The sequence below is a fragment of the Choristoneura fumiferana genome, chromosome 30 (assembly GCF_025370935.1).
Source record: "Choristoneura fumiferana chromosome 30, NRCan_CFum_1, whole genome shotgun sequence".
NCBI classification, from domain to species: Eukaryota; Metazoa; Arthropoda; class Insecta; order Lepidoptera; family Tortricidae; genus Choristoneura; species Choristoneura fumiferana.
Genome location: NC_133501.1, coordinates 6,977,902 through 6,994,559, shown reverse-complemented (window position 1 = coordinate 6,994,559; position 16,658 = coordinate 6,977,902). Strand labels below are relative to the sequence as shown.

Below are 16,658 nucleotides of genomic sequence, written 5' to 3'. Positions count from 1 at the left end.
AAATGTAGGTATACAATTGACTATGACTTATCCTGAGAGTTGAGTTATCCATACATTATACACATGAAATGAACAATATCCAATTAGACTGAGGGTCTACATAAGAATACACAGGTAATTATAAATTACAACAATATCAATTGGTGCCCTACCAAGAAATAGAAAAATATGATTATGATTGACCTACATTATATTCAATAGGCAATTTACACAGTTTGACTACTGGGCGTATGAGTTCGCCACCTTGAGTTTTTAATTTAACTGACCTGACAATCTGGTCAGTTCCCTTATACACTTCAATGACTCTACCACGCCTCCATTGTAATGGAGGTGAGTTCTCATCCTTAATGAGAACCAGATCATTCAGTTCGAGGTTATTGACTTGAGAATACCATTTATTACGCGCTTGTAAATTATTGAGATACTCAATATGCCACCTTGACCAGATTGATTGATACATTTTTTGAATAACCTGAAAACGTGATAACCTCGACGTCTTAGTGTCCTTCCAATGTGGTTCCGGTAGAGCTACTAATGGTTGACCAATGAGAAAGTGCCCCGGTGTGAGCACTTCGAGATCTGACGGATCCTCACTCATAGGAACTAACGGCCTTGAATTCAATATGGACTCTATTTTTGAAAATAGAGTTGATAGTTCCTCAAACGTGAAGATAGTGTCTCCAGCCTCTCGTTTGAGTAAAAGCTTGGCATGCTTGACAGCTGACTCTACCAACCCGACATGTGAGGAGCTCCTGCTGGGTTGAATTCCCAGCGAATATTTTGACGAGCAAATTCCCCCTTGAGTACAGTCTCATTATTGACCAGAAACTGATTGACATCACGCAGGTAAGAATTAGAGCCAACAAAATTGGTACCTCGATCCGATCGGACGAGTGAAGGCAGCCCTCGTCGGCTGACAAACCTGGTGAACGACGCGATGAATGCCTCGATCGTCAATGCTGAAACCACCTCGAGATGAACCGCCTTGGTTCCTAAACAGACAAACACACATAGGTAAGCTTTGACTGATTTAGCATTCCTTAATAAACTACTCTTAACTAAATATGGGCCTGCGAAGTCTGTCGCAACGCCTGAGAAAGGCCGTGCTGCCGTGACTCGGTCAGCCGGTAAATCTGCCATGAATGGCGGTTGAACCGATGAATTGAATCTGAAACAAACTAAACATTTCCTGATAACCCTTGAAACTTGACGTCGGAGTGACGGAAACCAATATTCCCTCCGGATTATAGCAATGAGCGCGTTCGTCGCAGCATGACAATATGACCTGTGATAGTATTCGATGAGTAACTGACCCCATTTATGATCCTTAGGTATGAGATATGGATGCTTTGCTCCATATGGTAGAGCTGATTTACGTAGTCGTCCGCCGACACGCAGCATGTTTTCGTCATCGACGAAAACGCTAAGCTTCTGCAATGATTTACAGACCAGCTTTCCTTGTTTGACCATAACAATTTCCTCCTTGAAAGCGTCTAATTGAACTTTACCTATCCAATGTTTAGTAGCTGCGCGAATCTCGTCCAATGACAGTGTAGACTGAAGATTCCTTTGCTCCCTCGGCAACTTGATGTTTTTACAAAATCTAAGTATGAATGCACTGACATTGATTAGTTTGCTATATGAACTGACACGTGATAAGAGTGCGTCTTCCCACGACTCTACTGGCGTAACAAAATGAACTAATTTCTTGAAACCTGGTAACTCTTGAGGTATAGTGACTGGTAACTGTGGCCACTGGGATTCCTCCCGCAATAACCAATCAGGTGACCACCACATTTTGAATTGAATTAATTCCCTTGCGGACATTCCGCGTGAAGCGACATCTGACGGATTACGCTCTGATCTGACATGACGCCATGTGATGTGACGTTTGGACTGTTGAATGTCCTGTACCCTGTTACATTCAAATGTTTGTAACATGTGAGGTTTGGCCTTGAGCCATGACAAAACAATACTGCTATCTGACCAAGCATTGATAGTCTCTAACTGAATAGAGTCGTCGTACGAATCTGCGACGTGATTAAGCAGTTTGCATACCAGGTGAGCTGCGTTGAGTTCCAATTTTGGAATCGTCTGCTTGGTTTTATGTGACGCGACGCGTGATTTAGCAATGACTAAGCTGACCTTGACATGTCCTGACGCATCCACCGTCCGTAGATAAACGCTCGCCGCGTATCCCAGCTCCGAGGCGTCGCCGAAACCGTGCAATGAGTATGAAACGGCGCCCGGTAGTGAGACACACCGTTGAATCTGTAAATGAGACAAATGATTGAGATCCTGCGTAAGTTCGTCCCACTGAGTGATTTGATTTTGATTTATCGGCTCGTCCCAGTTGAGCCCATCCGAGAATAATGACTGTAAGAATACTTTGAATCGAAATATGACTGGTGCGCAATAACCACACGGGTCGTACAAACGTGCGATTGTACTGAGCACGCTACGTTTCGTAGGAGGGTGACCAAGTGGCACGTTGATTTGATATGCCATTGAATCTGACACTGGATCCCATTGAACACCTAATACTTTGATGAAACTTTTATCCTCAGTGTCAAATGAGTGTGGCAGCTCGCAATACTCCTCCGGTAAGTCACGCAATAGCTCCCTACTATTGGACGACCATTTACGTAATTCATAACCTGCGCTCCCGGTGAGCGCTATGAGCTCTTGCTTGAGCTGTTGAGCCTCTGCCACTGAGTCTGCTCCTGTGAGGATATCATCAACGAAGATATCTCGTCGCATGACGTGTGCTGCGTGTGAATTCGGATGCGACACCTCCCAATCGTCCGCTAGTAGCAACACCGTCCGTATAGCTATGAATGGACTTGACCTCAGCCCGTAGGTATTAGTATTTAATTCATATACCTGAACATCGTGTGACGGATCCTCCCTCCAGAGGATTAATTGATATTTCCTATCATCTGGGTGAACAAATGTTTGACGAAACATCATTTTGATATCAGTAGTGAATACCACCTGATGACGTCGAAAATTTAAAATGATTTTAGTGATATCATTTTGAAGAGGTTGCCCAGAGTGAAGGCATTGATTGAGTGACACACCTGTGGACGATCGCCCTGATCCGTCGAATACAACTCTGATTTTATCGGTGCCTCGTTTGAAGATACCGTGATGCGGTATGACAAAATGTTCTGAGTTAAATTGAAAATCCGATTTTGACATATGACCGAGAGTTTCGTACTCTCTCATGAAATCTTTATACTTGGAGGCGAAAAGTGCGTCCTTAGCCATTTTCCTCTCCAAAGCTCGCAACCTTTTCATTGCAAGCGACCTTGATTCGCCTAATGATGAGCGTGTTGAAAGTAACGGTAGCCTGACTATGTATTTGCCGTCAGGCAGACGTTGAGTAGTGGAAATGTACAACCTTTCGCATTCCATGTGATCTGGATGAACTGCAGGCTTCGAAGGCGGCTCCTCGACCTTCCAAAACCGCTCGAGCACCTCCTCGAGTCTAGTGGCGTGCAGGCCGTAGTCCTCCACGGACGTACCCGCTGACTGTGATGACGTCACCGCTGACTGGTGAGTCGAGGTCAATGAACCCATGACGACATGCCCAAAGCATGTCCCGTAGGCTGCTATTCCTGGAACGTGAGTGGAAATCTTTGAACCATCGAGTACATAATTTAATATGTCAGTACCTAAAATTATGTCCACATCTGAGGCTTTGTCAAACTTGCCATCAGCTAATATGATATGTGACAACCGTAATTGATCTTTGAGCTGAGTGTCATATGATGGAATGTTTCCCGTTAGTGAGTACATGACTGAAGCTATTGTACTAATGATGGGAACCTGTTTACCTACAGGTTTGATTATTAATTTGACTATTGAACCAGGTACCTTTACCCTTTGCTGACCAATTCCATAAATATTATTACCATTAGACTGTTGGTGTAATTTTAACCTTTGAACTATTGACTGTTTAATTACTGAGACACTCGCCCCGGTGTCGAGTAAGGCCCTAACCTTAAAATAATTGCCATCACCTGATTTCACCATCACTACCGCCGTGGGACAAATGGTGACTGGTAATGACTGTGTCACACCAACAGTGGTAGCATCTCATTGAGGAGATGGTGGGGATTGTGGAGGAATGGGGCTGATCCGCTGCCCATACCTAAGTGCCTGGTACTCAGACTGAGCCCACTGTGCCCTTGCCCCTACCGGAAGCCTTGGCCGGTGAGATGCCAACGCCTGAGCCGATGGAGCTTCCTGGTACAGTGGTTGAGTCACTGGTACATTTGATTGGCCGCCCTGGCTCCCGGACCATTGTGGTGAATGAGTCACCTGTGCAACTGGGTGACCGCCCTGGCTCCCCACTTGCATCTGTGCCACATGTTTGGTACTGCCTGACTGGTGACTGGCGTCTGGGTATCTGTCTACCTTGGCTGGAGGTTGAGGCCCCAGGTTGACTATGATCAGGTGATACCTGTGCCCTTGAACTCGCTGCTGCATTGCAAATGAGCGAGTTATGATCCGGTGATTTGCAATGAAGACACCAGTTCGTATGACTGCATTCCTTGGCATAGTGTAGCCGTAGACACAATGATAGGCTGCTTCAGCTTTCCCAAAGCCTGAAGTGACTCACGTAGTGGATCATAGAATTCCCTCCGTATGTTGGTTGTGCTGCTGACCACCGGGAGGTTGATTATTTGATTGAGATAGGTATCCACCAGCATTCGGTGGTTCTGATACCGATCTTGGAGTATACCTAGGGCCACAGCGTAATTCTGCTCATCCATCGGAAGTTGCCGGACCAAAGACAACGCTTCACCCTGAAGTGATGCTCGGAGATAGAAATGCTTCTCGGCATCGGATATGTCTCGGCTGTGAACCAATGATATAAACAAATCATGGAAGCTCATCCACTCCATCGGACTGCCGCTGAACCTCGGCAACTCGATAGGTGGTAGCTTCGCTATGACCTGTTGTGAATGAGTTGGCTTTGCAACGGGCGCAGTCCCTCCGCGCTCCGAAGCCTGCTCCAACTTCATGTAAAGCGAATTTATTTCTGAAAATTGGCTAAGTAAAATTTTTTTGAAGAGGTGGTAAATATATTTTTCTTCGATAGTCGACGTCTTAATAATCGAGGAACTGCAGCTCTTTTATTTTTATTTCCTCTTATTAATTAGAAATCTTTTTTTAAGTGGTCGATATGACGTTTGTGAGATTGAAATGGCAGACCCGTTGAGGGCTCAGTACTTAGTAGAAACATTAAAAAAAAAACCAAGTCAACTGTCACTGCTGTCACTGTCAAGTAGAATCTAACCTAAAACCATTTTATTTGCTTTGCGATTTAGTGCGATCAGTGTGTTTTTTGTTTGGATAATTTTTTACGACCTCAGCCCAAACTCTGGACTTTTGAATTTGCCAATTTGCCAATTGCAATTGGATATTTTCGACGACTATTTTGGCTCTGTTTCTTAGACAACGTTATCTTGCATTCTCGGCCACCCTTGGCTTGACATTTGGACTGCCTTACGAGTAAATTCGAATCACAGTATCCCTACAATGGATTCAGACGACTCCGACAGTATTCGAGTTGAAATGGAGCATTACAGAAATGTTCTCCAATGCTTTGTACCTTTGTCTTTGAAATACAGACGAGATTTTCCGAATTCGACGTATTCATGCATCCTAGTCTTTACAAGCGACTTGGTGCAAGTCAGCTTCATCTTCCACTGCAAGTTGCTTATCAACAACATCATTATACGAACCCTCTAGCCCTTCAACATCAAACACAGCAAAGGAGAACATAACAGAAGGAAGAGATATCGTGTTTTTTTACCAAAACAATAAAAAGGACATGGTCTCAGTAAGAGTCATGCAATACATTAAAATATTTAATTGCATGTTGCACAAATGGGTTTATATTCTTTATTTCAAAGTGTATTGAAGGAAGAGTTTCTGCTAAATCATTTACAGAATGAAGTGGCTTTATGTGGCTACTAAAAAGGGGGTGATTCCATCTAAAGTCATAGCGAGCTTGAGGATACATGTGAAATGCGTGATTTGAAGATTAAAAGAATCCGTATTTTAGTTAATTTGCAGAGTAATATAATAAAATGCAATAATTTATATTTTATTTATTTCATAAATGTACAAATTATCATAAAAACGTTTAGCATAAGCATATGACTCAAAAGACCCTATTTGTTGGAACATGCTACCTATACAAAGCTGTCCTATTGCATGTGTTTTAGATTAAGTATTATACTTAATTTGCAGAGTTATATAAAAATGCAATCATTTATATTGTTTTTATTTCATAAATACACAAATAATCATAAAAACATTTAGCATAAACATATGTCTCAAAAGACCCGATTTATTGGAACATGTATATAATATTCCTGGCAAAGGGTAATTTAAAAACAAGTCGTATTTTTAATAAATTAAATATTGTGCCATCCCCATAAAGGCATTAGAAGTACTACTAAGAAATACAAGGAAATATAATACAAATATTATAGGTCACTTTGTGTTAAACCGGGATTTTAGTTTACTTTTGCATCAAAAGATGTCACTATCTCGTCTCAAGGAAAAGCTGAATCACGCTGTTAAGATTTTTATATAAAAGGGCTGTCATCATATTAAGCTTTTCATTTCCTAAGCAACCGTGGTTTGATTAACTTGTGTGTTATACGTGTAAACAATATGCGTACCATTGATCATAAGTTATAACAAAACCGTGGTGATTTACTTGTATTTTTAGTACTTGTACTTGTGACAGTGACCCTAGATTGTATCGTTTGTTCTACCAGTTGAACTGGATGTGTATATATACTATCTTTTGCCCGCGGCTTCGCCCGCGTGGAATTCGGTTATCGCGCGCTGTTCTCTCGGGAACTGTTTATTTTTCCGGGATAAAAAGTAGCCTATGTCACTCTGTGGCCCATAAACAATCTCTATGCCAAAAATCACGTCGATCCGTTGCTCCATTGCGACGTGAAAGACGGAGAAACATACTAACACACACACTTTCGCATTTATAATATTAGTATGGATATATATGGTATTCAACTGTTTTATTTTGTCTGATTCTAATACATACATGATTGGGAATCGAACCTGATCAAAATCTCTGTAAGCAAGGTTACAAATTCTGCACATTTTTTCGTTATTTTTGATGATGTGAATCATAAGTGAAAAGAAACATATTTTACAAGATTTTATTCGACTTGCAATGTATGAGTATGTATGTATTATAATTATAAACCAAAATGAGAATACAAATTTAAAGTACCGTTAGCTTAGCACAGCAGTACTTATACTGATTACAGATTAGATGACAATGCAAGACAAGTATAGTCAACAAAAAGTATTGTGAGGAAAAATAAAAACTTACACAAATAAAAACCAAAAATTATATTTTTAAGAAAAAAAATTTGCTGACTGTACTTTTTCTCGACTGTACTTGCATTGTCAACTAAAAATACATTTCTGTATTAAGATATCATCATGTTCAAAATTACATTTCCGTGCTAAATCTAAGGTCTATTCTATTCTCTTCCATTAACCATTGAGGAGTTCCGTGATACTTCTATGCCTCTTTTTTATGGAAAAATGCATGTCCTTGGAAAAAACAGGTTATGCTCCTTCACTGGCTTTTTTTTGCAACCAAAATAAAAACACCAACATGTGTTTACATCCACCTGAAAAAAAGATCAAAATTATTATAAATCCTCACTTATATTTAATATTATAAACGTGAAAGGAACTCTGTCTGTCTGACTGTTAACTTTTCATGCTTTAACCGCTGAACTGATTTAGCCGAAATTCATTATGGAGGTAGTTGGAGCCCCGAGGAAGAACATAGGCTACTTTTTATCTCACAGTTTTATCCCGAAAAAATACAGAGTACTCGCGGGAAAGCGATAAGCGAATTCTTCGTAGACAGAGTCGCGGGGCAACAGCTAATTATAATATAATGTTTCACTAACCACAGAAATTTTACTCTATCATAATATTTACCAGCCAATGCTGAACAACATCACCAATCAATCATCAGTCACATTGTCAGTTGATATCTAAGTAAATGGTCACAATATAGGTAATATGTTTTTGTTATTCTGTGCTCTCGTACAACTTTAGTCCGGCAACATATTTAACTTTTGATGCCCTAAAATGTAATGTAAAAAAATAGACAAGAAACTGTATTGATATAATTTTGTACTTACGTTCATCCATTTTACCGGTACGGACAACAGTGCTTTATCTCCTCTGATTTCGGCAACATTGTATACTTATCACTGGTGTCAAAATATTCTAGACTCATAGCCATGTGTGGCAAGTTCCTTGAATCTGCTCGCACAAATTCACTCATTTCGTATTGAAAGGTGAAGCCGCTAAAATAGAAAATATGGTCCAAAAGTCAAGCCAAGTGTCGTCGAGAATACAAGATAGCGTTGTCGAAGAAGCAGAGCCGAAATAGTCGTCGAAACTATACAATCGTGGTCCAATTATCATGCAAAGGTCGTGGAGAAATGCGGCAAATTTTAAAGTACTGAGTTTGTGCTGAGAGGTCTTTAAAAATTATCCAAAAAACACATTGATGGCACCAAATCGCAAAGTAAATAAAACGGTTTTAGGTTAGATTCTACTTGACAGTGACAGCAGTGACAGTTGACTTCGTTTTTTTTTTACTGTTTCTACTAAGTACTGAGCCCTCAACGGTTCTGCCATTTCAATCTCACAAACGTCATATCGACCACTTAAAAAAATATTTCTAATTAATAAGAGGAAATAAAAATAAAAGAGCTGCAGTTTCTCGATTATTAAGACGTCGACTATCGAAGAAAAATATATTTACCACCTCTTCAAAAAACTTTACTTAGCCAATTGTTCGTGAATCTGCCCCAATTCACTTTCGGGAATTTCATCTGGTCCCGAACCCAACAACGTCTCATATGCGGAGATGAGCTGGCAGTAAAATGTGTTGAAGCTGCGCCGAGCAACGGCTACCGCTGCAGAGCTCGAATCCTCCGTAATGGTTCCCGCAAAGTCCTTCAAAATTTTATACTTTGACTGAAATAAGATTTTAGCCGGTATCTTGGGAGGCATTTTTGACGTAAATGAATAAAGTACTTGATGTATTTAAATCAAGTCAGTAACCTCTGAATTCAACGATGAACTACGAATTCTTACACTCAATAACAATAGCCACACCCTGTGAACTACACTTTTATTAAACTACTTACTTACCTAAAGTAAACTAACAACAATCGATGCGCAATATCAACAATAAATACCACTTTGTTCAAATCAACAAGAACTGTATTGAAACATTAAAACAGCATTTGTTTACTTATGCCGTAATTATTAACGGATAACGTGAAAATGATAAGGTTAGTTATTGATTACAGATAACGATTGTTGATATAGGTAAATGACATTTGACACAGATGAACAAATGAATGAGTCAGTTATGCTTATGCGCTCATCTAACCATAGACAATGCAACTCGCAAGTCGTCCGAATTGATCGGAGTGAAGTGAATGACAATTTATAAAATAAAAACACTTAAAAGTCTTTGAATGAACGAATGAATAAGTGACTTGCCGAACGCCGAATTCCTTTGTTCGCTATGTCCACGGTCCACGGGTGATGCAACAAGATGGCGGCGGAATTTCTTGATTATGTCGAGTGTCAATACCTATTGCACTATTAAAACCGCACTTTCACTCACTGCGAAAATGACTAAACGCGCACTGAATTTAATGTCTTAATATTAATTAATATGATGATAATATGATGTGAAGTATGAGCGCGGCGCCCGCCGTGCCGAGATGATAATGAAGTACACGCGCCCTGCGACGTACGTTATCGTGCTGATTTTTTCTAACGTTCTTCTAACGTTCTGCTCCCCTCATGGGCCACCAAAATGTTGGCAATTCTCGCCCTGAGAACTGCCGGTGGGTTGATTTTGATTAGATGTGCGTGCGCACCCTGCGTCGCTTATACTTAGACCAAACCGCTGGCCTCGCGGGTTCGATGTGCAGGCCGCGCCTTGGTCGTCGCTGATGATGCCGATGTGAAGGCAGACCCTCTCCCGAGCCCCTGGAATCGGTCTGGACAGCTGCCGCCTCCTGTAGCTAGCTGCCGCCGGTGTCGTGTGAAGGGTTGAGGTTATGACGATGAAATCAAACTGCGATTACGTTCACCACTATATTTCGCGTTACTGATACCGTACAACTGTTTATATCTATAAATATGATTCAGATGATCTTAGATTACTTAATGACACGATTTGACACTGAGAGCTCCGCTCTGACCCCGAGATCGCTATAGACGTCCACCGTCTCTCAGTGCTTTTGAATGACTCCCCGGTCGAATGAGTGACCGGTCCATTGACATACATAGGCTGTCAAAAACAATAAAAATGATTTAAGGGTCCATCACACATTCTCGTAAAGTGACTTCTACACGACCCGACCTACGATGTTACGTTTTGCGTAAACACCTAGTGTTGCTGATGTTTATGGGCGGTGGTGATCTCTTACCATCAGGAGACCCTCTTGCTCGTTTTCCATCCAGTCGAATAAAAAACAATATATATTTCTCCTTTTTAGTTCATTTATTTTTTCTAATAAAAGCTTGTTTTGAAAAAGGTTTTTATGGTTCCGGAGCCAAAATGGCAAAAACGCAACCCTTATAGTTTCGCCATGTCTGTCTGTCTGACCGTCTGCGGCTTTGCTCAGGGACTATCAATGCTAGAGAGCTGTTATTTTGCACGGATATATGTATATGTAAACTATGCTGACAAGATGGTACAATAAAAAATAAAAAAAAATAAAAAATTTTTTAGGCTACCTCCAATAGACGTAATGGGGGTGATTTTTTTCTCATCCAACCCTATAGTGTGGCCAGTGTGGGGTATCGTTGGATAGGTCTTTTTTTCGTTTCAGTAATTTGATTGCGAAATATTCAACTTTAAACTTGGGAGATTCCGTATAAAATACGAAATCCTTAGAAAAATATTACTTAATTTTGTCGTAATGGCTACGGAACCCTATTTTGGGCGTGTCCGATAGGCTCTTGGTCGGTTTTTTTCTTTTAATTTTGTTTTTAACTGTTAAGAGGGTCGCATATTCACCCCGACCAAAGTACTCATCAAGACGAATCAAACGAGCCCAAACTCGATGCGGTTGCGTTATTTAATTACCGGATTCCTATGGTTACCTTCCAGCTCCATCATCAGATCAGCTTCATGACATAATAATAATGCATTATCATCCGATTTACACATGCATGCTAAATTTCAGCTCAATCGGATGCCGGCAAGTGGGTCAAATTTAACTTGCAAGTTTTTGGTAAAAAAAAAACTTTTTTAATAAAAGCATTTTTTTGTGACTGTACTTTTTATTGACAGTCTTGCAACCACACAAACTACATTTGCATACCATATTTCAAGTCGATGCTATTAACCGTTGAAGAGTTCCGTGCTGCGGAGACGATCCTGGCTGAACTACCAGGATGTCACTACCAGATTATTGTATTGTTACACAATTTACATAAGTATTCCAAATTTCAAGTCAATCTGACTACTGGAAGTGGTCAAAATATACTTGCAGAATTTGACTACAGACGGACAGACAGACAACGGGACAGGTGAAACTAAATAAAAGGTTGTAAAAAGTAGCCTTTATGTTATTCCAGCTATCTACGTACCAAATGTCATTGAAATGCTGTTTTAGTGTGAAGGAGTAACAAACAAACACACACAAACACACACACACACACACACACACACACACACACACACACACGCACACAAACTTTCGCATTTATAATATTTACTTATATATAGTACTTGTCAATTTAATTAGCTGTACATGGCTGACAATTATATTTTTATTAGAAAGTTAACAGTGTGGATTTTACTTTATTATTTAAATTTATGTAATGGTTAAGTTACAGAAATAGCGTATCTTTAACTTCCCTTAAAAAAAAAAGCCTGGGTGCCGGTAGCCCAGTAACACACTGTAGATAGGCAATGCTAATATATCAATACTGTGGAGTCAAAGTTATCGATACTATCAAAAATTCGATATATCGTTGCAACCCTACCTGTCAAAGGACGCCGCGTGCGAAGGTAAAGCCATAAATCGCACGCGGCATCCTTTGACAGAGGCGGCGCGTGTCAAAGCGGCGGCGCGATACAAACACCGGCCATTTGCCGCTCGGCACGGCTGCCAAATTAGGGGTTTTTCCCCTCAAATTTAGGGGGTAAATAACTGGGATTGGGGTATTTTTAAGGATTTTTGGGAAGTTTTGCTTTTTATATTTATTTTGTATTTCTTATATTTCACATTATTTCTTGATATTTGCACGGATATATAATGAAAACTATCCCGACAAAATGATACTTGTACAATGAAAAATTTAAAAAAAAAATTTTTTTTGGGTACCTCCCATAGACGTAAAGTAGAGATTTTTTGTATGTAAGTAAGCCGATGGGTGGAAAATTAAAAAAAAACTGAATGGTAAGTATATCAAACTTACAATCCTGCCTGATGTCATTATACGACATGTTGCTGTGTGTGTAATCATTCACTTCAATTCTTGTGGCACTACCTATACTAACATGTTTTAGGGGGATTTTCAATTAATTATAGCAATTTTAGGGGTTTTTAACTTAAGTTTTAGGGATAAATATTTTGAGAGTTGGTAACTGCGCTCGGCCCGCGCGCTGTTTGTGACGACGGGCGACGGGCGCGGGCCCGCGCACGACCCGCGCCCGCGCCCGCGTTCTGTGTGAAGGCTTCCATATACCGCCATGCAAATACGCCCGTCGCGGGCCCGCGCACGACCCGCGCCCGCTCTCTGTGTGTGTTGCCCTTTAGCTAGCATGAACCGGTTCGTGTCACCAGACGCTACTGATTTTTATGTATTTCTATAAAATGCCTTTTGCAGAACGATACAATGCCTTTATAGTAATCACATAGAAAACCGTAGTGCCGGCGTAGTCGATTACAAACCTTATAAACATATATTTTCAAATGTAGTTCTAATTACCATGTATTCCATGTTGACCGCAGAAGGTTGCCGGGGCACTACGCCCTGGGCCACCCACTGGCGTCGCAAGTTGTGTCCGTCCACGAACTGTTTTATTTGAGCACATGACAGTTGCACCCCTACAGACAATTGCCACAATTAAATTATCAGTAAAGCCAGAGTTTCACAACAGGTTCGAAGAGAATCATCCGAATACAGTTATCCAAAGGTACAGAATGCGGGCTAACGAACTAGTTAAGATGTGATGTATTTTACAAGACTCGCAATGTATTGCTACTCGGATGGTTTTACTCTTAACGTCAAAACTCAAAATAAACGTTTAAAGGAAATCATACAGCAGTTGCTAAGATTGAGAAATTATTCCTGCAATTGGTTATGAATCCATCTAATTAAACTTATTCATCTAATCTACGCATAATAGCTCTCCTCTACTAGATCGATCACGATATATTATGAAGCGAGATTTATGTAGAGAATGAATTGAATCAAATGGCATTGATTAGTATCAATTTATGTTCACGGGATGGGTTTGATGAAAGTCTCATTTACAACCGTCATTAAAACTCAATCGGATTAGAATAATTATCATCTGAGTCATTTAATTTATTTCTACATTCCGCTCTACATTAGCTATTATTAGATAAGTAATGTCATATAACTTAAAAAAGTAGTATAACGTGTATGCAATCATTAAAAAAATGGGATAGTAAAAATATCTAGACCAAATCCATATTGAAACGAACAGCTAACGTTAACCAGGTAAACTCTACAAAACGCATGATGGATGGATTTTTTATTTTACAGACTAGCTTTAAAGGAAGTAGTTAATGTTGCAGAAATGAGACATCGAAATTTAAACTAAAGCTAGTTAAGCCAGCTAGGCTAGTGGGTCACCGAAACCGCGATTAGGGCGCTAGTTGAAGTAGTTCCAACTTTCCTCCATTTGCATTGTCATCTGGCATGCAAATGCATTTTGATCGGGAAGCTTCACATTTTATGAGCTTAACTTACGTGATGAAGGATGACACAAAATTATGAATACATGCATAGAACTTTATCCCACGGAATTTTGACACTAACACATTCACTATTTTTTTTAACAAAAAATGGTACCGACTTTAAAAACCTTGATATTATATATTGGGCTTCAATCACTCCTGCTGGCTCGTGCTGAGGCACCGAATGTATAGTAGAAGAAAATTATTTTCAACGTTTTTGAAGTCGGTTCCATTTTTTGTTAAAAAATATTTTTTTCATTGTTTTTAGTGATTTGTAGCCAAAGTCCATTAAGCTCAAACACAACATAGTTATATCATTTTATAACAGAGTACCGATACCTACGGTGTTCTTTATCGGGGTCCAGTTCACCAAATTATACTTTCTGAATGTAAATACTTGACTTGATGTTAAAAATGCCATAATCGCTATAGGTGTGCTTTAAAAATTCAAGGGTTTTTCTCGATTTCTCTAAGATCCCATCATCAGATCCTGACTTAGTGTCAATGGAACCACCTCGGAAGTATGTCCTTTAGAACTAAAAAAGGATCTTGAAGTTAGGCCCACAATTGGCGGAGTTATCGCGTAACAAACATACAAAAAAAAACATACACTCGAATTGAGAACCTCCCTCCTTTTTTGAAGTCGGTTAAAAATCAACGAAAATAGTTCGCTAGCTCCTCTTTTTTAACGCACTTATTTGGTAGAAGTTTTGATGACATTATAATATGTTAACATCGAGCTGATCTGATGATAGAATCGGATGATAGACATTGCGAACTCAATGACAGGACTATGTAACCTAGCCATGTTTCGGCTTGTTGGAATACTCGTAGTCTTAGTGTATTTTAGCTAAGAATGGTATCCAGGGCCCGATAATGATGCAGTCAGGCAGCCGCTGGAACTCCAAGACAGAACGAATAACGACGATTTTTAAACTAAGTATGATTATTTTCAGTTAGCATGGAGGTCTGATCCCGCTATGGAATGTTCATGAGATAGATTGACAGTGTTTTTATCTATAAAAACTTACGTGGGTAGTAAGCACTGCTCAAATCAAAGATACATGTCGATAGAGTCAAAATTAAAACCAAAAACATTTTCCATCCATCCATCCCAGCCTATATACGTCCCACTGCTGGGCACAACATTTTAAGATTAGAAATTTACTTTTATTTCAAAGGAAAGTCAAAGGTCTGCAGACTGAATTACACTGCGGTAAATGTCATAATTTCAGCTTATAAATACTTTAATTAAATTATCACACAGTTGCGCAAACAAGCACCTACGTACGCAGATACATTATTATTTTTTGGAATTAAATATAAATGTGTATACGCTATGTGAAAGAAATAGACAAATAAAACTCATTTTAATTTTTTTTTTAGTATGTCTATACATATGTCTGTCTGTCTGTCTGTTCGTCCGTCCGCGGCTTTGCTCAGGGATTATCAATGCTAGAATATATATGTAAACTATGACGACAAAATACTACAATAAAAATTTCAAGAATTTTTTTTTTAGTGTAAAGTAACGTCTATACACAGACGTGAAGTGAGGGGTTTTTTTTCTCATCCAACCTTGTAGTGTGGGATATCGTTGGATAGGTCTTTTAAAACCATTACGGGATTGCTAATACGAATTTTCGATTTAGTGATATGTTTGCAAAATATTCAACTTTAAAGTGCAAATTTTCATTAAAATCGAGCGTCCCCCCTCTATAAAATCTAAACCGGTGGGTGGAAAACTTTGAAAAAATTCAGAATGGTAGTGAATATATCAAACTTTCAAGGCAAACTATAACGGCTAAGTTTGCTTGAGAATTATTAGTAGTTTAAGAGTAAATAGCAGCCTAAGGTATAAAATACACCTAAACTTGGAAGATTCTGTATAAAATACAAAGTCCTTAGAAAAATATTACTTATTTTTTCGTAATGGCTACGGAACCCTATTTTGGGCGTGTCCGACACGCTCTTGGCCGGTTTTGTAGAATATCACAGGATATGTTTTCGTCATTTGTTATTTTCAGTTTTCGGTAATTCAAAAATTACTTTCTGCCGAGCTTCTTGCGGCGCATTCTTCTTGGCAATGATGATCTTTCTGAAGAGCTAGTAAGTAGTATAAAATAAAAGAAGGATACAATTAAAGCTTGATTCTCTTTTCGTATGCTTTTTAATATTTTGTAATTTTGTGTACACCGAGCAAAGCTTGGTCGGTCCATTGGTAGGTGCTGATAATCTATCACATTTAAGTTAATTATAGCTTTTTAGTTCCGGTGTTTGTGCATTTGCTGGTACACACTAAGTTCCTTAGGCGAGTAGGTATGTAGCTGGTAGGATAGATTGGTGACGGCAAGGGCGGAAGTCGAGGGCGGGCGCATCCGGCGGCTACTTCCGGCGACGCGCGCAGGAGAATTCTGATTTACCCCGCCAAGTGGCAAACAAATTACTCGTTCGGAAACATAACGGGTAAATATTGTTTCCCCCCCCCCCACTTTCAAAAGGAGTGAAATTTTAACTTGGCATTAAACGGTTGTTTCTGTTTAACTCTTAGATGAGTTAATTAAGAAAGCGGAAATTTGAAGGCTTTTGAAGCTTAGATGATTT

General features: G+C 39.6%; 2 protein-coding genes and 1 long non-coding RNA gene across 4 annotated transcripts in view; all 3 read right to left on the bottom strand.

Annotated features, from left to right (window-relative positions):
* The window catches only part of LOC141444573 (ETS translocation variant 1-like), a 29,158-nt gene that overhangs the window by 5,997 nt on the left and 6,503 nt on the right, over nucleotides 1–16,658 (bottom strand). The window lies entirely within an intron of this gene.
* On the bottom strand, nucleotides 738–4,560 carry LOC141444627 (uncharacterized). Its single transcript, XM_074110193.1, has 2 exons — nucleotides 2,146–4,560; nucleotides 738–992 (listed from the first exon to the last, which is right to left on the bottom strand). Exons 1-2 carry the CDS (start codon nucleotides 4,036–4,038, stop codon nucleotides 954–956), a joined length of 1,932 nt encoding a protein of 643 aa, XP_073966294.1. The 5' UTR covers nucleotides 4,039–4,560; the 3' UTR covers nucleotides 738–953.
* LOC141444628 (uncharacterized) lies at nucleotides 7,198–8,882 on the bottom strand. The gene is made up of 2 exons (XR_012453191.1): nucleotides 8,220–8,882; nucleotides 7,198–7,694 (listed from the first exon to the last, which is right to left on the bottom strand). It is a non-coding gene; the product is annotated as an uncharacterized lncRNA (long non-coding RNA).